This window comes from Pteropus medius, unplaced genomic scaffold (genome assembly GCF_902729225.1).
Source record: "Pteropus medius unplaced genomic scaffold, Ma_sr-lr_union100, whole genome shotgun sequence".
NCBI lineage: Eukaryota > Metazoa > Chordata > Mammalia > Chiroptera > Pteropodidae > Pteropus > Pteropus medius.
Window position 1 is genome coordinate 18794822 of NW_024356249.1, and position 24302 is coordinate 18819123.

At 31.3% G+C, this 24302-nt stretch overlaps 1 protein-coding gene across 1 annotated transcript in view; it reads right to left on the minus strand.

Annotated features, from left to right (window-relative positions):
- Positions 1–3058: 3058 nt before the first annotated feature.
- Positions 3059–24302, minus strand: part of CAPZA2 (capping actin protein of muscle Z-line subunit alpha 2) — a 42998-nt gene continuing 21754 nt past the window's right edge. Inside the window, exons 2-10 of the mRNA XM_039861038.1 lie at positions 24179–24242; positions 20934–20985; positions 18727–18790; positions 14886–15092; positions 13230–13309; positions 10017–10095; positions 7843–7914; positions 5153–5215; positions 3059–4450 (exon numbers count right to left, since the gene is read on the minus strand). Coding sequence (XP_039716972.1) covers positions 4310–4450; positions 5153–5215; positions 7843–7914; positions 10017–10095; positions 13230–13309; positions 14886–15092; positions 18727–18790; positions 20934–20985; positions 24179–24242 — 822 coding nt within the window. The 3' untranslated portion in view covers positions 3059–4309. The remainder of the gene's footprint in view (positions 4451–5152; positions 5216–7842; positions 7915–10016; positions 10096–13229; positions 13310–14885; positions 15093–18726; positions 18791–20933; positions 20986–24178; positions 24243–24302) is intronic.

The following is a 24302-nucleotide window of genomic DNA, read 5'->3' on the forward strand; positions in this document are numbered from 1 at the left end:
ATTCTTACGGATACGACTGAAGCCCTCTATTCTGTTCCCCAATCCCATTCCTCTATTCCTCCCCACACACATATGATCCTGATTTGGTTTTTCCCTCCATCGCATGTCTCATACATTTGCTATTAAAATGACTTACACTCAAAATATTGTACTGTACTTACCTTTTCACAACTTGCTTTTTTCTCTCAACATTTATAGCATGTTGCTACATGAAGATCTGGCTCATGAGTTTTTAAGAAGTATTAAGCTTTATCCTTTGTGCATTTATTCATTTTATACTGTGATGTGTTTAATGCTATTTGACTATGTGTATCTATCAGAAGGAGCTTTACTAGAAACCTTTGATGCTTCATTTAGATACAAGAGAATTTCCTGCCTACTAGTTGCATACAAGCATACTTAATCCTTTGCAGGAAATCTTCCTTGGCCTGACATCCCCTTAAAAGCTACCCTAGTAAGTTAGGCTTGAAGAACATCTTGTAAAAAATCTAAAGTATTTTATATGTGTTATCCACAGCACGCTTCTCTAAAGGTGTACCGAAGATACTGGTCCCCTGAGCCTATAGGGCAGTTGGCAAATCGCCTCATCCATTCCCTCCAGAGTACCTTACAAATATCATTTTCTATCTATGTTGTGATGTGAAAAAGTTTGGAAAACACTGTTATATAGTCCCATGACTACTTTGTAGAGAACTTTAAGAAACAGTTTCATATTTTCCTGACTCCTCAATGCCTAGAAGTGGTCCCCTGAACACAGTGTGATTAATCAAGAACAACCTGATATTAATTTCTAATACCAATTAGACCTTTAAAGTTTAACTGGCTATTTTAACTGGTGAATATTTTGCATCTTTTCCAACCATTAGCACTAACAAAGCTTTTACATAATACTAAGAATGTCAACTTTGAAAATTCCTATAAAAAGTTTTGCCTTTAAAAAGTTTTGTTTCAAGGTCAAAATTACTATAATTTAGAAATAACAAGCACACTGCAATTCTTTTAAATAATTTACTGTAGAGAAGTGAACAGAAATACACATTCTTCTCAGGATGTTTCACAACATGCATGCAATTATGAAACATCTGTGTTAACTGCTGGCAAAATATGCCTTTATATTTTACACCTACTTGCTGGCAAAGGCACAACTGATTATCAGTATGGAAGATCTTTTCAAAGGATCTTGCATTCTTCCAAAGCTTTTGGTGTGATTAAGTCAAAAATGATTTTAACCACAGAATGGACCACCTAAACAGACCACCTAATGAACAAGTTGACATTATAGAATTATCTATAGTTGTGCTTAATCATTTTCCTAGGAATTTCACTTTTCAGGAACATTTGCAATGAACCAGAACTTCTAGGATGCCTTTCTTCGAATGCTCCTGTTCTCGGTTTAGTTTCCAAAATCCAGAATGAGATTAAGTCTTGTGGTATCTGTATCACAGATTTATCTAACTCATACAAGTGTATTAGAAATGCACATACAGGTATAATCTACAAAAACAGCATTCACGTCAGAACACTTACCTCTATCGTCATTATTTCAATATTCTCAGCAACCTTAGGCTTCACAGTTGCTGAACTCCTTGGTCACACAAGTCATTACCAATACCTTTAACTCCTTGAAAATCTCATTTTTAAGCACACAACGTTTGCCACCATTTCCTACATTTCTAGATTATTCCTTTTTAGGATCCCAGCTCTCATATACCTATAATCCTGTGGATGAGAACAGTAAATCAAAAACTCCTGTAATAAATCATAAACTCCTAACTGGGAAGGCCCTTGTGGGGAGTCATGCCCCAGACATGTGACTTTTTTACTGAAAAGGTTTTTAAGTCAGCCCTGTCCATTGTTCTTGTGCATTTAGGTTAACACACCTTTGAAATGCCAGAATAACCACCCTCAAGAGAGCACATAATCTTAACTATCCATAATCCAATCCCTGTCTTGTAATCATGTAATCTTCCTTAAATTCCCTCATTAATTTCAAATGCATAAAATAGACTGCAAACTGTCATTCTCTGGAGCATTTACATCTTGCTTCCCGGCAATTGTCAGTTTGGCTCAAATAAACTCATACAATTCTTTATAGGTTTGGACATTTCCTATGTCAACGATCCATTGATTGTGCCCCATTTTCACTATCTCTCCCCTCCCGTCACATCCTCACTTGCCTGCTCACCTAAATTCCACAGACTATCGTAACCTTGTCCCCTCTTTCCATGTGGTCAGTCAAGTTTGTCAAATCATATTCTCTTGGCAAAACCACAATCTTGGTTAAATTCATCTACTCTATGCCTGTACCCACACCAACTTTATATGGCTAAAGAAAAACAAAGCCATACTCATTGATTTCACTTTAAATTCATTATTACTAGCCTTGAGGAACCCTTTATTTTACCTGGCATTCAGACTGTTTCCCAGACCCATTCGCTCTCCCATTCTAGAAGCCCAGAGCACTCCTCAACCAGAAGTCTCCAGCATGAAATTTCCCCTTGAAATCCAAGATGGGGCTCCTGACCTATTAAAACGACACCACTGTGCTTTAAGATGCTCTGAGTTTCCATTCTTCCACATTAATAAAATGCTATTCTTAGACCATAGAAGGCTACTATATTGTACAAACCTTATTTCAAACTGTGTTCTGAATTATTTTGGTAAATATTACCTTTCACATACACATCATCATAAAAATAACTGCATGTATTTTCAAGAAAACATTCTAGCTATAAAACAGAGCCAAAGCAATTAATTGATCTTCAGGCGATACAAACCCATGACAGCCCAACTGATATGACTGAGCTAATCGATTAACGATTCATCTAGTATTTAGTTAAGAATCATCATCAAACTTTTGAAAATGACTTAAATTTTTCAATTAATTTTCTTTAGGAATCCCCATATGGCAAAACTTGTATTTTAAAACTAGAGAAAACAATTTAAGCAAAAATGTCATAATTTCATATTATATTCTCAATCCTTTCAAAGCCCAACAGTGATTTTTAAAAAGAAATTAAACATGCTTTCATTTAGAGAATTTAAAAAATCTATACAATTCAAGCTAATGAAATATTTTATTGTACATAAAAGTGGTGTTTTTTAAAAAACATTTCCAGGCCCAGACATCTGCAGGAGTATGTGAGGAAAGGATTCCATTGGAGTATAAGCGATACTCGATTGAATGAAACCATAATCCACCCCACTCCCTATAAATACTAACATTCACCACAGGCTTGAAATACCTGTTAGCATCAGTAAATGTATTTTTTTTTTAAATATTACAAACATGCGTATGATGCATAGGAAGATGGAAAAATTTAGACTGTAATTGCATACCATATGTATTCCCAGCTTTTCTAATTTACAACCAGTTAAGAATCACAATATCCAAAGAAAAGTATTTTAAAATAGTATATGACTCATTGGTAAGTGATTTTCTACTCAAATAAATAGAAAAATTTTCATTTTAATGTTACATTGAATTTCAGTACTTTTCAATCCAAGAAAAAAAAATAAACTGAGACACGGTCATGAGTTCAGGATTATATATATTACAATTTGCCTTGTTATAATACATTTGTGGCTTTATGATAAAAATAACTCAGGAACATATGGAATTCAAGCTAATTTGCGTTAACTGTCACAAGAAAAAAGCATTAAATGCATTTCTGAAATAAGTATTCTCATTTAATTCCAGAATCTCAAAACAGCATTAGACGTTGGCCTTGTTTAAAAAAAGTTTAGTTAAACACTAAGCTAGCTAAATAATCTTCTTGAAAGGTTTAAACACAATCAATATAGAAAATGCTTTTCCTCTAATCTCAATCTTACATAAATGGAAGAGGTGAGGGGAAAAGGTAGACAATTTCTTTAGCAGCATACATGGCTAAATCCATCAACCACCTTACACTAGAATGTGTGTTACTGACCTCATTAAAAGAACTGAGCGAATATCAAAAGTTACCCATTTCATAAACCAAAAGACAATTTTAGGGTTACGGTAAAATATTTTTGAAACACTTCAAAAACAACATTAAACTAGAGAAATCATCTCTTCATCGTAAGAAAGGCATAACAGAAAGTGAAGACATTTAAACTAAACTGATTTTCAATCTTCTTTGAACAAAAGAAATGAAAAATAATGGTTGATTAGCTAAGCTTTGTGCTCTAACCAAACTAATTAATTACAGTGATTTTAAATGGCAATAGCCCACTGGACTGGGCAGCTTGACAGTTCTGAATACATCTGCAATGATTTTTTTAAAACGCAAAGACACTAAAATGATCCGATCATGCAATGTTCATCTTATGCGTTCTGCATCTCTTTGCCAATCTTGTAGCTAAGGATCTTGTTCCAATCAATCTTAGTGCGTGTAACTGGCAACTGTCGACGTAAGGCTTTGAAAGTAGTGTCCGACATTGTCTGATAATTCTCACTGATGGCAGTCTATGAAAAATAGTAGTTAAAAGTTTAAAGGCATAAAAGAAACATAACAATTTATAAAACACATAGATGTTTTAAGAAAAAACTTTATTTAAGCAGCCTGTTTCATTGCTTTTAAAAAGCCAAATAAAAACCTCAACCTGGTTTTAAAAAACTATTTAAAAGCAGCTAGAAAAAAAAGCATATAATCATTTTGAATAATTAAATTCAAGGAAATGAAATTGTAAATGAGAGTTAGTATTTGTGTGTCCTTATTTTGGATCTATTTTACTATTTCTCACAGAATAATTCCATAAATTACTGTTTGCAAGGAGTGGAAACTTGTCCAATCAACAAATTAAATGCTTAAGTTCAAGAGTGTATAACATAAAATGCAGAAAATTTAATATCATCTAATCAGATTACACATAACCTAAATGCTTCGGGAAACACAACCTAAAGGAAAATTTCTAACCAGACACAAAATAACCATTTAAAATTTTGGTACATACAGAGTATTTGACAAATACTCTGAAATTGTAGTTGGCTAAAACTGAGTTTTGGCCACACTGTCACAAGTTTGTCCTTTACTAACATTGAACAAGCAAACAAAAAAAGACTGTATCTTATTATAGTGAAAAAATTAAATCTAATAATTGAAATTAAAATTTCAGTGCCATTATTTGTAAGCAAATATAGATTATATAATATTTTTGAAAATCGTACCTGGTATTCATTTTCTGCAGCTTCTACAATCTTTATAAATTCTTTTGCTGTTTGCACCTCATTCTGAATAAAAAACAAAACCAAAAATAAAATAGTAATTTAAAACTATCTACTATTACTTTTAAATAAATATGTTGATATATATGGATAATAATTTGTTATAATTTAATAAGATGAAAATTACAATAAATAAAGGGAAAATACTGTAAGATCAATTGTTCTAAGTCTGAGGGGAACCAAGTAAAAATATTTTAAAAGTCTATAGACTGAAGCTGGTCTCAATGTTCCACTGGTTAAGGAAAATAAAATTTTAATAATACACATTGCTGAAAAACTCAAGACATTTAACATACACTCTGATAGAAAATCTTTGCAGGTAAGACGTTAGTCATAGGTTCCTAATAAATGAGTATATTTGATTATTGTTAAATTTACAGAACAATATTTACCACCATAATGATATATTAAAAAAATTTACCAAATAGAATGAGCATATTTTAAAGTTTAAGGTGAATTTACTATAGTCTTTAAATGTTTATTGGAAAATTTTTTTTAACTTTTTAAATATGAGATTCTTTGGTTTTTTTCCTAATAGTAAATGTTAATGAAAGTCTAGATTCTTTTATAAAACAATGTTAATGTAAAATTCTCAAAGACCTTATTTTATATATATTATTTGCAGCTGATCCTTGAATAACATGGGTTTAAACTGTGTGGGTCTACTTATATTTGGATTTTTTCAATACATACATACAGTATTGTGAATGTATTTTCTTTAACTCATGATTTTTAATGTTTTCTTTTCTCTAGCTTCCTTTACTGTAAGAATACCGTATGTAATACATACAACATACAAAATATGTGCTAATCAACTATTTATGTTATTGGAAAGCTTCCAGTTAAGTTTTTGAGGAGTCAAACATTATATGCAGATTTCTGACTGTGAGGGGGGTTGGTCCCCTTAACCTCTACATTGTTTAAGGGTAAACTATTATATATTTACAAATATATTTATATTTTGATAATAGGTGCATTTTTCATCTAAAAACAATAAAACAACAATGAAAACCCTACAAGATAAAGTGAAAAATATATTCCTAAAAATCTCAGCACAAACTGACATATTAGTCAGTTTAATTATTATGACCACTTCTTACAACTCCACAGTCTAAAATTTTGTAGACAAATTTCTCTTAAGAATCTTTGCTCAATGTCAAACTCTCCAAAGAAGATAATACCAAGTACCCTGTTATACAAATAAAATTATGCTTATGCTCATGATACAGAACTACATCGAATACAATGTCTCATGGAAAACAGACGTTTAAGTTTCTTTTACAGGCAAATTTTATAAGAAGAGCACTACTTAACAAAAAAGCAGAAATCACCTTAGTGCTAATAAAAACTTTTAAAAAATACACCTTTCTCTTTAGGTAGCATCTGACTTACCGCATTCATACATGTTTCTTAATGTTAAATCAAATGCTTTCTTGAATTAAAAATAAACTTTTCCTCATTATTTGTAGGTTAGCTAATTTTGTATATTAGCAGTTAATGTTTAAATATACTGGTACTTTTAGGTATACACAAATGTTTATGGGAATAAAATGTCATTGCTAATGTTATATTATTAATATCCCTGGAGCAAAAAAATTCCACAAAGAAATAATTGCATGTGCAGTGGAAAGAATGTATAAAAGAACTCTGCAGGGAAATAAAACCAAGTTCAAATATTCTTGAATTTGAAAGCTGAACTTCAGAAAAACTTTATTAAATCATAACCCAAATAGATAAAGGGGAAAAAAAGCATACAGTATGAACAAAAGTTAAGTACAGGATCATGAATATAAATTTAAGAGCTAAAACTATAAAATTCTTAGACAGATATAAGTTTTGGTGAGGATGTGAGGAAACTGGGACTCTCATATGCAACTAATATGTAAGATGGTGCAGCCGCTTTGTAAACAGCCTGGCTGTTCTTCAAACGGTTAAACACAGAACTCCCACATGACCCAGCAATGCCACTGCCACATATATACCAAAGAGAAAGTAAAAAAAATGTCTACACAAAAATTAGCACATGAAGATTCATAGCAGCAAAAAGTAGAAAACACAAATGTTCGTCAATTGATAAATGCATAAGTAAAATGCAGTATGTGGAATATTATTCAGCAATAAAAAGGAATGAAATACCAATACATGCTCCAACATGGATAAACCCTGAAAACATGCAAAGTGAAAGTCAGTCGGTCACAGAAAACCTTGTATTTAGGATTCCATTTATAAGACATGTCCAGAATAGGCAAATCCAGAGTCAGAAAGTTGACTAGAGCTGAGAGGCGCTTGGGGAAAGGGCTGGTGGAGGAGAGTGGGGAGTGACTAGCACAGGATTTTTGGAGGACAAAAATATTCTTAATTAGATGGTGGTGATTGCTGTACAATCCTGTTAACATACTAAAAATCAATGAATTTCACATTTTAATTGGATGAACTGAATGATATATGAACTATACCTCAATATAGCTGCTAAAAGAAAGTTAGGTACCAATTTCCATTACTTACCATCTTTTAATCTACCCGAAAACACTTTAATCCGAAGCAGAAATATTACTTAAAATGTTAATTCCAAAACTGTTCTGGTTTTATAGAAGTTAGGTTGTTTAAATTTTATTTTAGAATCAATTACTTACAGATACTGTTAGGGAATCTTGTATATCTTTATGACTCACTAGCTGAACATTACCATCTTCATAATAATGAACCTATTAGAAATAGAAATCACAGAAACCATATTATAAATAGGAACCATTAAGATCCTCGTGGCTTCAACAGTCACATCAATGCAGATGACTACCAATTTCAGCTCTAACCTAGACTTTTCTGCTGAGCTCCTGACCTTTCAAACTCCAGCAAGACTCTCCTTGCCCTCAGTCTAGTGAAAAGACTGGTTAGCGCTTCTCATGATTACTTAGGCAAGCCCTCTACTGACCTGATCGCTGGACATTTTTACCTCATAGATATTCTACTGATACCTAAACTCAAGATTTCCAAAAGCAAGCTCACAATATTCCCTTTCCAACATGCCTCCTCTTTCGTGCATTTCCAACAAATCATTTAATTCCTCAAATTCAAAGACATGAATTTATTCAATAAACATTAATTAATTACTATATATGCCTCCTACTAAGGTTCTAGGGACACGTAGCTTTTAAAAAGATAGTCTTTGACCTCATATTTCAACACAATAGTAAGAGGCAGGTAAAAGTACTTTAGCAATACTCCAGACTCTCTCTGAGCACTATAAACAAGGGCTTCAGAAAAGAGGCAACACTGCACTTACTGTACTTGGGTTTAGCAAAATGACTATGACAATCAAGCCGGAAAAGATAAGGAAACCAAGTTTAGAGAACAGCATACTTTAGGAAGGCTTGTAGGTACTTATGGGTGGAATGTGCGTGAGGTCAGGGAAGGAAAGGAGTTGCTGGAGAAATTTGTATAGGTAGGGAATAAGTCAACTTTGGGCTTTGTATGCCATACAAATGTGTGGACTATCTACTAGATGAGAGTGTACTTCTAAAATGGTTTTAAATAGGCAAGTAACATAAGCAGATTTAAGTGAAAAAAAAAATCATCTTTCTTGATGGTAATGTGAAAAAAGAAGGGATAAGGGAATGGCAAAGTCCGGCAAGGCCACAAAATAAAGTAACAATTATATGCCAGGCATGATGCTACGTGCTGAAGATAGACTTGTGAACCAGATAATCCTAGCTCTCAACAAGCTTTGGTCCAACAGGGACATCATTTCAGAAATTATCCAGGTAAGAGCTGCTGAGGCCTAACTGAAGGAAAAAATGTCAACAAAATTGGCTACTATTCATCAAGCACTTTATGTCTGTCTCTATTCTAACCATTTTGCCCATATTAACTAATCTTTAAACAACCCATATGAGCTTATTTATTGAGGTTGTTTCCTTTTAGCTGATGAGGAAACTAACAAAAAGAGCTTAAATGACTTTCTGATGTCACACAACTAATAACTGGCAGAGCTGGTATTCACTTGGGCAGTCCATGCTCTAAACCTCATTTCCTTATTAGCTCCTAAGGAACAGTCACCAATACATAAAATAACAGGATATAAGACTAGAAATGTATACAAAGTTAGATGATAGAGCTGCATCATGATTTGTCTTTATTCCTTTATGGCTCTTAGAACAGTATCTTTCATGATAGCTGATCAACAAATGTACTGAATTTATGAACCGAGATAGAAAAATATTAGTCAGTATTTTTCTTTAACTTATTTAGTAATATTTATATTGAAATACGTGGTCTTAGTTATCAGGTATTCTTCTATATAAACATTTGAGCTTATGTTAAAAGTCAAAGAATTCAGTTCTAACGGGTTTCACATAAGAAGCCAAATATGGGTGCAGCAGATATTTGCAAGATGTACTATGTACACATATTAACATATATATAATAAGTACATTTATACATCTAAACACACATATATTAATATCATACTTCACCCAACTCCACGCAATTGAGAAGACAGCAGCACAACTCAAACTCAGAAGATGCTTGTATGAACAAATTATATGAAGAGCAGAACAGATGGTAGCATCTAATTTTAGCTGTGTTTTTAGAATCTGTCAGCTATCCTTCCAGATTTCTGATGACAAGGGAATGAACTACAAGGTTATTTAAAAGACGAAATCAACACTACTTATTTTTCCCATTACCTCAAAACAAAGATCTGAAAAGAATGTCTACTGCCTATTATGTAAATATAAACTTATGAACCAGCAATTTTTCTGTTCAGAATCACCCTGAGATCAGTAAACAAATTATTTTAATTTCATACCTGAATTTTCAAGATGCCAACCACTTGAGTGGTCGAAGGAGTGATTGTAAACTTCCACTCTGACCTCCAACGACCATTCCTTAAAAATAAAAACAGCAGCTGTAAATAAGGTAGGGAAAATAATTTGAATAAATTTTAAGTTCCAGATTTAAATTTAACACTACAGTATGAGAGAATGTAGGGGATGGATGCTAGACATTCATTTTTTAATCACTGAAATATTAAAAAGAATTAAAAGATTAGTAAGTTCAGTTATACTATATTTAATTTAATCTCCACCCTACTGATAAAAAAGGACCTATATACTGGAGGCAATATCAGAATTCCAAAGCTGAAGCTTAAAATATAGTTCAAAACTAAAATATATAAGCTACTTTTGGAGAAAAATTTTAAGCTACTTCTTCGACTGACTCACTTATGCTTTAATTAAGAATAAATGTTCAGATTATCAAGGGCTTTCTCAAATACAGTCAATGCAGTTTAACATCCACTGAGTGATATAAAGTACCAAAAAATTTAAAAAGAATAGATAGTAATATATCATTCTTAATGAAGTTTTGATATCTGGAAGGAGAAGGGCTATAAAAAGTTTTTAAGCATCATATATTTTTTTCTTTTCCAATTTTAGGTTTAGAGTTTTTATATAAAAGGTACATACTCCTACTTCCCACCAAAATGATTTTTGGTATACAAATTAACACATACTCATCATGGTAGGAAATTGTGACATTACAAACAAGCAAGAGGTACATTATTCATTTCTGTCTCCCAGATAATGAATTTTATCCTAATTTTTTTCTGACAGCATTTCACAGCACCTCCTTTTCTTTTGACCTCTACTTGCTCTTCGCATGCTAAAGACATTCTGATATGTAAATTTATACCTGTTAGTTTTTTTGAACAGCATACATTTCTAAAATAGTCACTGGATCACTATACTGGCTTTGGTATAAAATTATTCCTGAGTTCAACATTCTTGCAGTCTAGCCAATCATGAAAATCTGTAGAATGACGGTAGTCTCATACTCAGTTAACACTTAACATTTGAAAAGTGCTATTATTAGAACAGTGTATATGGTCTACAAAGTAAAAGAGAATTTTATGACATGTCTTGATTTTTAGTGACTCATCCAAAATTATCCATAGAAGCTTGGCTGGAAAGAACCTAGGTCTATTCATTTTATTTCATGATCCCAAAAGAAGTTATTCCTTTTATTTAGGTATCAGTATCAACCATTTGTGAGTTCTAACAATATCCACTTCTGATTTTTGATGACAATATGCATATATCACCACTGATTGAAAAAAGAAAAAAAAGGAAATTCCAATTAAGTAATAATAGTACCAATATGAGAACTATTTGAAAAGATCCTTCCAAAGACATTACTATATAGTAACAGTAAACGATGCTTAGTAAATAGCAGCCCTTTATTAATGGAGTAAACAGTGTCAAGATGTCTTAACCTTTAATTATATTCTTCCCTTTTCTATTAATGCTGTAATTACAAATGTGTATTCATTCAACAAACATTTGTTAAGCCCCCAATACTGTTAGACATTAAGACAACAGTAGAGACCAAGAAGAGAATGTCCCTAGTGAAATCTACAAAGCATCTATGACTATTATTTTTCGATTTTTATTCTATCTCTTGGTGTACTAAAGTATATTTCTTTGTACCAAAATATTTAGATTTAACTGAGATTATTGTGATATGTGACATGTAGCACTTTGGACTATCATATTAATTTTGTCTTTTCCAAAAAGTGGAAATCATTTTTAACTTCAATGATTATAATGTTCATAGTGGTAGTTTAGAAAAAGATATTCAGATATATAAAGTGAAATAGTGAGAAGAGAAAACTCAAGGACAGACATCATCATTTTACATATGCTACAGCTCAAATTAATTGTTTTTGAAAGCTAAAAAAATAAATAATAACATCTCCAATATACTTTAAAGTAAAACTTAGTAACAAGAATTTTCCTTTAATAGTAGTTCAACTTCAATGAGTCTGATTTTATTATACATATTGTGGCACAAATAACATAAGTAGTGATTTTGTGCAGATATCTTTAGGATCCTGGCAAATTAAAGCTACAAGTTTTTAGGATAAAATGGAGAAACTACATTAAATCCATAAAAGTAACTTTGTATACCAGAATCTTCAGGTGACTGTAGCTTGTCATTAAGGTAGATGTTTACACATGGAATTGATTTTCCTTCAGTGATAATGTATCTGCATTCCTCCAAACGTTCTCTGTTCACCTTGTTAACCTTTCATTTATTTCTAAGATGGTTAAACAGTGGAACAACCTTGGGCCATAGACCAAACTGGTCTGTACAGGTTATTGATAACCTGTTACTTTGCTGTCAATAATACCGCCAACCAATCTGGCTAACAGGACAAAGACTAATCTCCTTAAAAGGTAAATATTATGACCATATTTACTCTGATTACCTTAGCATGTACTAACTAAAAAGAAGAATAAAGGTAAAGATTTCATTTAATGTTGAACTTATAAAGTCTTGGAAAGCCTCAGAAATTTATAATAGAAGATATCTCATAAACAGTCTTATCTAAGAATAAAATGGCATAACAATTTATCGAAGGTCAAAGATTAATAGAGCAAGTCAGTGCTTTGAGGGGCTAGACTTTTATAAGGAATAATCAAATGATTTGTACACAAAATTATAAGATATGATTGTAATTTGCCTCACTGTGTAAAATATGCTGTTACTCCTTCACATTGGCCAACCAAACACAAGATAATCCACATGAAATTATCTACTTCAGAGCCCCCAAAGTTCACAAAAAACCCATAGTTCTTCATTTTATAATTAGTTATCTCTGTCCTCTTCCCCTGTACAAGTCCCATTCAGAAACACCACCACCTCAGAATAATATGGGCCTGCCAACTGGTCTGCTCACAGGCACACATGTTCCCTTAGGATGCTGCTTACTAGTCTCCAAAAACACTCAGTGCTCTCTCATACTCTTTTTCTGACTGTCAATGGATTTAGAGCTACCTTTAAATGATTACGCTGATTATGGAGCAGATATCTTTCTTATATCAAAAGTTCTATATTATGTTTAGATTGCACTTAGTCAATCATATACAAATGAGGTATAGACCTGATTAATAAAACAAGAACCTTTTACAAAGAATATAAACAATGTCAAAATTCCCCAATATACAAAATTTTAACTTACCAGAAGTTTTTTGCTTGGAACTGATGGCTTTCTATGCATGCAATAATGGTTTGCTGTCCATCTATTTTTTTACCATATACCTTGATGGCAAAGAGAATAAATACAAGAGTGAAGTTAGGGCACAGAATATCCAACTTTAAACATCTATAAAATACTTAAATTGTATGGCACTTTGGCATAGAATGTATAAAAGAATCCAAAGCAAATCATCATTCTAATATAGTTGCTAGAAAAACATACTCAAGTATTACACCTAATCATAAATGCTTAGCGGATCATAAAAGAGCTCACAATTAATAAAGTACAATTTATTGAGTAAAACTAATTGTATTTTAAAATATTCATAAACATCCTACACATACCATACTTTTCATTCCAAACACAAGTATCATAAGAAGTGTAGATAATTTAAACACATAGATATCAATCTGGCTGTTTCCATGAAATAAAAACTGGATCTAGATTGTGATTATCATCTTTGTTTACTTCACAACGGAGAGGTTGCCATTCCTCTAGTCATTTTTTAAAGAGTATCTGGATAGAGGTGAGAAACTTAATTTACTTTTAACTAAAAAGGTTGTTAATTAAGAGAATGCCTGTGATGGTATGATGTTATTTCACCTCTTGCTTACTGCTTTAAAAGCAAGGAATAAACTGTGCCTTTCAATTCCCCAGGAATAAATGAGGACTCTTAACCTAACCTAATCACCTTATTTTTGAGTTATTCTTCCAAAATAATCCTAATCAACAAGGTTATATAATTCAAAGAACTTGTAATGTATTATAGGTTATGTTGCTTTATTTTTCAAATAATTATTGAGAGCTAGATACTTAAAGGGACCATGTGAGTTTCTATCCTAACCAGGAAACTTCTGAGAGTGAAATAAGGTGCTATTAATAACTATGATGGGACAGCAGGTATAAACCAGAATGTATAGCCATCTTTGGCTGGAGAGGTAGGCAGAGGCCCAGTCCACAGGGCCTTGAAAGCCATGTTCAGAAGCCTGGACTCTAAGTGCAACAGGAAATCTTTGAAGAATTTTAAGCAGGGGATTTTCATGATCTGATTGGCATTTTAAAAGATCACTCTGGCTATGGAGAAGATTATAGAAGCACAAACCAACCATGGGGAACTAAAAAGCCTATCTAGGTACACACAATATTATGAAAAAAAAAAAGAAAAAAAACACTCCTACTTTCTAACATACTTTATCCTGAGAATATAAAAATAGGTTAAACCTATGAAAAAACACTAAAGACATAAGAAATTTGACTGTAAAAGACACAAGGACACGATTCCACTTCCAAATAATTTTATTTGTTCTAAGATCTCATAACTTAATAAAAAGAAGTTTCATCTAAACTTACTGAGATGAGTCAAGAACATGAGATTAAAGAATCTCATTCTAATCAATGTATAAAAATTCCTACTTGAAAATTAATTCAAGGTACAACCATTTTTCCATTTTGGGCTATCATAATAAACTTACTATTTAGGGTTTCTTGAAAAAAATTTCTTAGAAACATTTACTTCAAGAAAAAAATAATGGTAATTAGTTATAAAATGTCAGTTCTGTAAGTTATTGTAAATTTCAGATTATAAAAACACTGTTGAATATACATAAGACAGAAAAAAGGTACACACTGATGACTTACAGTGCAGACCCCATTTGGATAATGTTCTTTTACGTAAGCTCGCAGAGCAGTTTCTACTGAAGTTCTCCATGATTCAACTGCATTTTCTGCTTCATATGGTCTTGGATCAGTTGCTTCCTTTCTTAAGTGATCAAATTTGAAACAGATTCTGTTTTTTGGATCCAAAAATTTTCCATTTCCCAAGTCACCATGTTCTGTGATCAATACCTTTAATGATGCAATAAAATTTGGAAAATAAGTATTTAAAATAACATTTAAGTACTGACATACATTAATATACATTCACTTAAGCCTTTTCTTTAAAACTATAAAATAATTCTACTCTAAGCAACTAGTTTAATTATATGGCACAACTATAACACTTCAAATGAGCAGACTATAAAGACAATTTGGCTACTCTCATTCGGCTCAGAGCAGTGGATTAGATCTAATAAAACTTCCAGTTACCCAGTGGGGGGAAAAAATGCACTGCATCTTCTAATACACTGCTGGAGTCAGTTTTTTATTTTTTTGAGAACTATAAAAAGTTACTTTTTCTGTTATCAGTCTCCAGTTCCTCAAATCTAAGGAACTAGTAATAACATTTGATGAGGATATTTACAAGAATGGTTTTAATCCAGTGAGACTCCTCCTCAACATGACCTATCCTGCTCCTGGGCTCACAATCTCATCTCCTATGAAGTGCCTCCTTCTTGTTTTTTATAAGCTAATCATTGACAATTGTTTTCAATTGACTTCCAAATTTAAAAAATGTAATTTATTCTATGTACATTTATATCACACATGCATAAATTTAACATTGTGTTTTGAAAAAAAAATTCTCTTTTTCCTTTCCTTGCGACTATCCCCATTTTTGACTCCTTATCTATGTCAAGACTTCTCTATCCTCTCTGATGTAAATCATACAAACATACGATGATTCCCTCTAATTTTTTTTCAGTCATATAATCCTGTATATAAATATATACACGTCTATGTATACATATACATGCATATAGGGTTTTTATTTTAGTCATTGTTATATAACAACAGAATAAAAGTGCATGCACACACTGATTTTCTGCAACTGGCTTTTTTCAACATTAAAACCTTACGGAAATCCTTCAAAGTTAACTGATATACCTCTCACCATTCTTTTTTAATAGCTGCGTAATATCCCACGATGTGGATACAACAGAATTTATTCTGCTTTTCCACTACTGATGGCCCATCTCTTTATTTCCAGGCTGTTTTCTTTTTGGGGGGAAGGGATGGATACATTAAAAATTTTGAAAGAAGTATTACTGTACATTTATTTTAATAAACTGATGTTCTTACTTCCATTGGATAATTCAATTTCTCCTGGATGGAGTCTCAGAAGGACAGAGGTAAAGGGTTTACATATTTAATTTTTAAGTACATAATTAGATTCCTTTCCAAAACATGGCTGTGACAAACCACATTTCTATGAAAAATATTTGAGATCTGTTTCCCTTTGCATTATCACAACCAAGAAGCACATAGTTCTTTTCTCAGTCTGAGGGATATAAAATATATCCCATTACTTTAATTATATTTCTTTGACTCCTGACAGATCTAAATATCTTTTCATGTGTTGTAGGCCATTTGCGCTTCTGTGAACAAATATCCTTTAATATTTTTACCTTTTCTTTTTCTTATAATTTATGAGTCCTTTGTTTAAGGTATCTGTTTCATTCTATAGTTAAAATAATTATTATGTAGCAAAGTGTCCTCTTTTCTTTCATAGTTCCCGGGTTTCCGGTCTTATTTATAAAGATGATCCTTATCTTGCACATGTAGATTTTTTCCTCCTAAAATTTTAGTCATTTTACAAATTATTAATTGACCTGAAATTTATTTCTGTATATTGTATGAAACAGAGGTCGATTAACATTTTCTTGATAGAAACCAGTTGTATCAATATCTTTTATTAAATGTCTGTTTAAATTATAACCTTGCCATGTATAAAAGTTTTCATATCTTGGAACTAAATCCTGGTTCTATACACTGCTCTACGGATCTATTTGTCTACTCCATACAATACTACTATGACTTAATCTTACATTAGCTGTAAAGAATCTTTTGCTATCTAGGTTAATGTATAGCTTCAGCACTATTTAAAATGGAACTCTTCTCCCTCCATCCATTTCTAGTTTAAAGTACTAACTTCCCACAATAGAGGAAAGTTAATGAGTTTTGTATACTTACCTTAAATTCGGCTATTTCATGGAATTCTTTTAAGTTTAGTAGTTTTTCATGGTTGGGAGGTTAATTTTACTAAAATCTCTCAGTATTTCTAAATAAATAAATAAATCATATTATCTAAAAGTGTTCTTTTCCAAAGCTTTAAAAGTTCTCATTCTCTTGTATTTGCTACACCTCCATTTATTAGGAATAATAATGGAGATAAGTAGATATACCTGACTAATTTTCTATTTTAACTAAAATTGTAGTTTATATTTATATTGGTTTCTGTTAAACAATCTATTATATTTAAGAGTTTTTTTCTATCCACATTTTACTTAGGGTTGGACTAGTTGCTGTATTTCTCAAATTCCTTTATACTGTCTATTGATATAAGGTTTTTCTCTTTGATTTGCTGGCCAATAAGAACAATATATTGCCTTACATGAAACCATTGTTACAGTCCAGTAATACATTCTATTTGGTCTTGGCATATTATTCTTTTGCTATATTTCTGGATTTTATTTCTTAATACCTAGTCAAAGTTTTAAAATCTATAGTCATATGTGAGATTACAATTTTCTTTTTTTGTTTTATCTTTATTAAAGTATTAAAATTATGACAGGTTTGAAAAATGAATTTGGGGCTATCCAACATTTTAAAAAGATGCATTCCATAAACCCAGCGAGTCTTTTTAGGGATTTATCTTTAGAAAATCATCATCAATGTACCCAGAAGTACAAAGATTTTAATACAGCATTGTTTATAACATAAAAAAATAAAAATTAAAAAAAACCCAAAATCTCACGAGAGAAGGAAAATAAATTTAGGAGATTAATAAAATGAAGCACTATATAGCTTTTTATATATGTGTATACACACGTGCATATCTACATATATGAGCTTATGTTTTCCTTTCAGTTACAAGTCATCTTCTGTCTAGTCTCTTTTCTCCCTGTAATTAGAAGACTACATATTATGTAATGAATAGCAAATATAAGTTTTGCTATAATTAGCTATTAATTATACTATGTATAATTAGTTCAGTTACTACTATGAACATAATTGTTACCACTCTTATGTTCTACCTGCCAGTTTCTTCTTCATATTGTTTTATATATATTGTGCTTCACAAAGCACAATATGAATTAATACAATTATTAGCAACTCTAAACCAAAAAAAAATAAAAAATAAGAATGCTAGTGAGTGGCCTTTTGTGGCTTTTCTTAGCTTAGCAATTCTAACTTGCACTTCGAAAAGAAAAGATTTAATAATTACTAAATGCTAAGTTACTCACATGAAGACTGTAGAATTCCAGAGCAACCAAATTATGATATAAATCTTACTAATATATATTCTAGATTTTGGATTAATATAGGATTTTTTTTTCCCTATAAAAAACAAGAAAGTAAATTTAAAGCAATTATTTTCTAAAATCTTAAAAGAATTACATTTGAATATTTCTAAAAGGGACTTTCTGCTAATAGCATTATTGATTTCAACAAAAGAAACTAAATATTACTTTACCCATAAATGGTTATGATTAAAACAAACACTTTTTTATCTTTAAATATACCACTTCACAATTCTTGCAGAATATTGACCATTATAAATTAAACAAAGAATAGTCAGATCCTGTGTTTACATGAAACATACCTGATCTTCATAACCTTCAATTTTTACTGGGGTAAACTGGTCCAAGTTATACTGTGCAAATGCACTAAAAAAGAAAAAGGCCAATTACTTTAAATTACTTAATACCCTTAAAAAAATCAAACAACTCACCTGTCAATAAAAGTCAAATGGCAAGTTAAATAAAATTATAATTCTCCATGAGTGATCTTATACAGGTATGACTATTTTTAAAACTGATGAATGATATCCAGCTTTCAATGTTAAGCAAAAGAAAATTAAATCAGTAAATATAATTAATCTTTTCATTCAAAATCCTGAGAGTAAAGGTTAGCCATTTATAAGATACATATCCGATTATTCAGGTATATATTTAGTATACAACAGACCAAGAAACAGAGTAGGTGTTGTGAGAGATGGAAAAACATGATCTTATGATCAAAGGGCTTACGGTTGAATAGGAGGAGGTAATTGATAAATATAAGACAAAGTAGAAAGTACCATAAAAGAATGATTAATAAAGCATCATGGAGAATATATATTTTTAAAAAATTACATTCTGTTAAGACAAGGTAAGAAGAGAATTAGAGGTGATTTCATAATGGATGTGATACTAAAAATTGGTCTTGAAAAAATGGGTAGTCTCTGTGGTCTTGTAGAAACTGGAGAGATGGAAAGAGAAGAATATTTCAATTGGAGGGACCAGGATGAGCAAAACACATGAGATGACAGGTTAGGTCCAACATCATAGAAAGCACCAAGCTCAATGCCTGACACATAGCAGGTGTTCAGTTATATTTGCTGAATTGAACTGAAAGGCTTAAATGATGGAATAGTTACTTCATTTGGGAGACAAAGCATACTCACAGCTTTCTGAGAAAGGAGAACCTAGAACTACTGTGAAAAAAGATTAACATGGCAGTAGTGTGTAGGACAAATTAGGAAATGAAGCAACTATAGCCAGAAAAAGTAGTTAGGTTATTGTTAGGCATCCGTCCATGTTAGAATTCCTAAGAAGAATACACTAGTCGCAAAAGGACAAATACTGTATGATTTCAATTACATGAAGTACCTAGAGAAGTCAAACCCATAGAGACAGAAAACAGAACAGTGGAAGCCAGGGGATGGGGGGAGAGGATAACAAGAAATTATTGCTTAATAGATATAGAATTTCAGTTTGGGATAATGAAAACAGTGGTGGAGATGATGGTAGTGATGATTATACCACAATCAATGTGAATGTACTTAATGCCAGAAAACTGCACACTTAATAGTGGTTATAATGATAAATTCTATGTTATGTGTGTTTTTCTGACAATAAAAAATAATAAATAAAAACTGCTATTAAAAAATAACTGGAATTTAAATCAGAAGCAAAATCAGATAAGCCTAGAAGTCTGGTGAAACTCTACCTTTGTTAGGGTTAACTGTAAAACAGGATATATATTTGATAAAGCCTTCAAATGTCATAAAAACAGAATCAGAGCAAATTTCCCCCATTAGTTACGATTTCATTTAGATAGTATAAGAGGATGAAATTAGGTGACTGGATGAATTCTAATATTCTCAGTAAAATTTGTTTAATTATATCATTTTCAAATGAATAATGAAGTTGGTTAGCCTAAAATATGGGTCCCCAGACTTTATTTTGGGAGGTGGTGGCAGGGAAGAGAATCAACCATTTCTCTGAAATCTTAAGACAGTTGTGGCAAGTCATGATTCTGGTCACTGGTCCAAAGATCATGTACTGGGATTCAGAATTATCTGGTTCTCTGAAGCACTCACTCTGAATCCAGTAAATACTTATTAGGTAAATATGTGTCTGATACTATGGTAGATATTTGTGGATGAATAAAATAAACTCCTAACCCTCAAAAATCCATTAGGGTCAAACATATAACCAAAAATAAAACCTGTATAAAAATTTAAGCAATCACAATTTCAAAAACCAAAGTTTCTAAAATAATTTTACTCAACTTTGCAAAAGTCAAAATGTAGTACTGAGAATATAAGCCATTGCCAAACACAATAAGAGAATTTCATGTTATAATTGTGTCTCTATGTCTCTCTGTGATCAAAAATATTTATCTTCTAGCCTAGTACATATGTATAATTATGTGCAGTTATATAAATCTGAACTTGATATGTAAATATCTATTTCAGGGATTAATGCTTAAAAACCACCTTTAAAACATTTTCCCATGTCCCTTCTGTCATGTAAATATACTTACTGGGCTGCTCCTTCCCTGAGAAGATTATCGTTATTAAGCAGTAACCGAACATCTGCAAAACAAATATTACGTTTTCTGTATTACTATTTTTCTGTGTCTGAGATTTCTACATAATAGATACAGGTTATTTTGGTCATGTATTAACAACCCCCTCCCCCCAAACATGTAAGCAAGATCAAAATATCACTTTGATGGCTAAAATAAGTACAAAACACACCATGGTATTAATTTAAAAAGTGCTAAGAAATAGAAGAGAAAATGAAATAGAAATACAAGTTATTTTATATCCTTAAAAGTCAATGTAGGCAGACTATAATCTATCTCCAAAGAACTAAAAGGGAGATAAGCTATACCAAAAAGATGCTGTGATAAGATCTGAAAAGCCTTATTAGCTCTATACCTCTAGTCTGACATTACTACCATGAGTTTCAAATGAATTTGCTCTATAGAAAAGTGATTGATTAAACAATAAACGGCTTGTGAACAGAGTGCACACATAGACATTTTTGTCCTCAGACAGCATACGTTCAAACAAGATATTTAGTTTGATATAGAAGCTGCTTTATTTTAATTTAATATTCTTTATTTAATTTAGTATTCTCACTTTGGTTGATTCTTAATTCTGTCCTAATTTTCAATCAATTATTATGTAGATGTTTGCCTATTAATCACTAAAATATAACTTTAAAAATAATACTTTTTATTGGAAAATTCGAGCACTCTGTAAAATACAAAGAAAAAAATTCACACAATTTCACCAAAAACAACCAAATTTCTACTGTAGTGTTGGTATATTTTCTTTCATTATTTTCCCGATGTACCTGGCTTTTTTACATAAAGTTATCATAAAGTGCATAAACAACATATCCGAATTTTTTCATTAAATAAAAATAAATTATTATTCATTAAGAAACTGGTTTAACATAACGAACAGTCCATAGTTCTTAAAAACAATGTAAAATTGGACAATCATTAAAAATAATGTAGATATGTATTTACCAACATGGAAATACTTTCATAATAAAATAAACAGAAAGGGGAAATTCAGCATGGATAATATCGTATTTATATGTTATGTATGTGTATAAATTGAGATGTTAGAAGCATTTCATTCAAACAGGAGAAGTGGAGGGTAGAATTCTGCATGAATTTTTTTTTGTATTTTACAATACAAAATTGATTCAATAATTTTTACAAAAATAATAGTTATTCCAAAAGAAAAAATATTGCCTATTCACATACCTCTTTTCAGTAGTAGGATCTGATTTAAAATCAATCTCTTGTTTTTATCATAAGGAGAGTACAGTGTAAGAAATATAAAGATAGAGAAGAATTTGAATAAAATAAAAAAACACTATTAAAGAAGGGATTAGGCTATGGTTCCAAGCCAGGCTACATATCAGAATCATAGGGTAGTGGGTGGGAGGCTTAAAAAGAGTCCCAGCCCAGACAGATCTACCAAAAATCAGTTTCTGAGAATAAAGACCAGAAATCTATGTTTCAATGATTCTGATGTAGCTGGTCCAGGAAATAACATTAGGGAACACTGAACTGACAAGATTTTAAGACTGAAATTCTAAAATTTGTGGCTTCTCTTGGAATTATTCTGATGCCAATGTTATCAACAAAAATAGAATGAAAATAATCAAATTCATATGAGATTTCCCCCTCAAATATTTAATTCCTTTTTAACTCTAAAATTTAAACTCCTCTGTCAAAACTTATATAACATCCTATAACTCACTTCTATTCCACAGCTCATTCTCCATTCCAGGCCTACTTACTGGCTTATCTTAAATGCCCAAATTTACTGTACCTCAATGCAGAACATTCAACAGCGATTTCAATGAGACTTAGAAAAGCAATTTCTAGGACTCCTACATTCTTTTAGGACCTTTCTGAGTAACAGATTTGTAGGGCATTTTAATTCAGAGTAAAAACATTCTGTGAAAACTTTCTTAGAATTATAACTTACTTTTGGCTCTATGAATTGTGCAGAAGTCTATATGGGCTACTAACTTTAATGCAGTTTCACCATTATCAATTTAAGTTTCATGCCCAACTTTTGAACCTCACAAGAGGCTGTATCTTCTTTAATGCCTCGACTATCAAATATATTAGTCGTGTATTTAGGTTATAGAAGCTGAATAGTAAAGCACAAGTTAAACCCTACAGAAGAAGTACTTTTGAATTCTCCCCAACTTTCCAATTCACTACTACAGATTTTATTATCTTAAAAGGCAGAATTATTTTAATTTCCAATTTTTTTTACAATGTAGACTTCCATTCTTCCTCTAATGTAGCTCGGTGGTTAAATTTTTAAATGCATAAGAATTACCATATGTAATTGCATACACAAAATCATATATTATTATAATTTGTGGATGACTTAAAGAATTTTCAAGAGTAATTTTAACTTTATATAATTTTTGCTTCCTATTTTGACTTTCAAATCTAATCTTTTCTGAGATGAGATTCCATTATATCTTATACTATGAATAAAAATGAGTGATTAAACTTAATAGACATGTTTAAAAAATGAAACTAAAAAGCCCTGCACAAATTAATTTTAATTTAAGGCATGGTGAAGGCCAAATATATATGAATTAGAAATAAGACATTTAATGTACTTGTGGTAGCTTATTCTTAAANTTTTCCTGGCGATTGTGTGAACCATGTCATTCTTATTGTTAAAGTGGAGCTATTGTTACAGTTTTTACAGCAACTGGGAGACTATAGAACAGTTTAATTTCTGATATATAGGTGAATAATTATTAAAATGTTTGCCAGTGAAGCTTAAAGAAAAGCATACTGTAAACTAATTTATAAGATATTATTTAAATAACAAATTTAAATTATAATATCATCTGCTAAATAAGCATGGTGAAATAATACTCCACCCCCTTTGACTGTTCATATAAATCCAGTATGTTTTTCTTTACAAGAAATACAAAAATGCATGCAACAATTCTAAAAAATAATTAAAATTGAAGTTTTCTTATCTTTTTAAATGATTTAATATTATTCTCTTAAGAGTGTTAATTTAGTCAAACATTATTATCACATATACCATAACTACATTATATTCTAGCCATTACAAAATCCAGATTGACAAATATTTTCACTGTAACTCAGAAAATACAGAATTTCCTATATATTCCCCTTTGCTTATTTTGGTTACATAATTTATTCTTTACAAAAAGAGTACTTGATATATTGATTAGTGTTATGACTTAAACACTCACCATTAAATACCTCATTAAATTCTCCAGGAGGGGCATGAATGATGAACTTGGCTGCTATACGCACCTAAAATAGAAATGAAGATATAAATGTTTCATAGCATAGACCTCTGCTATAACAACAACA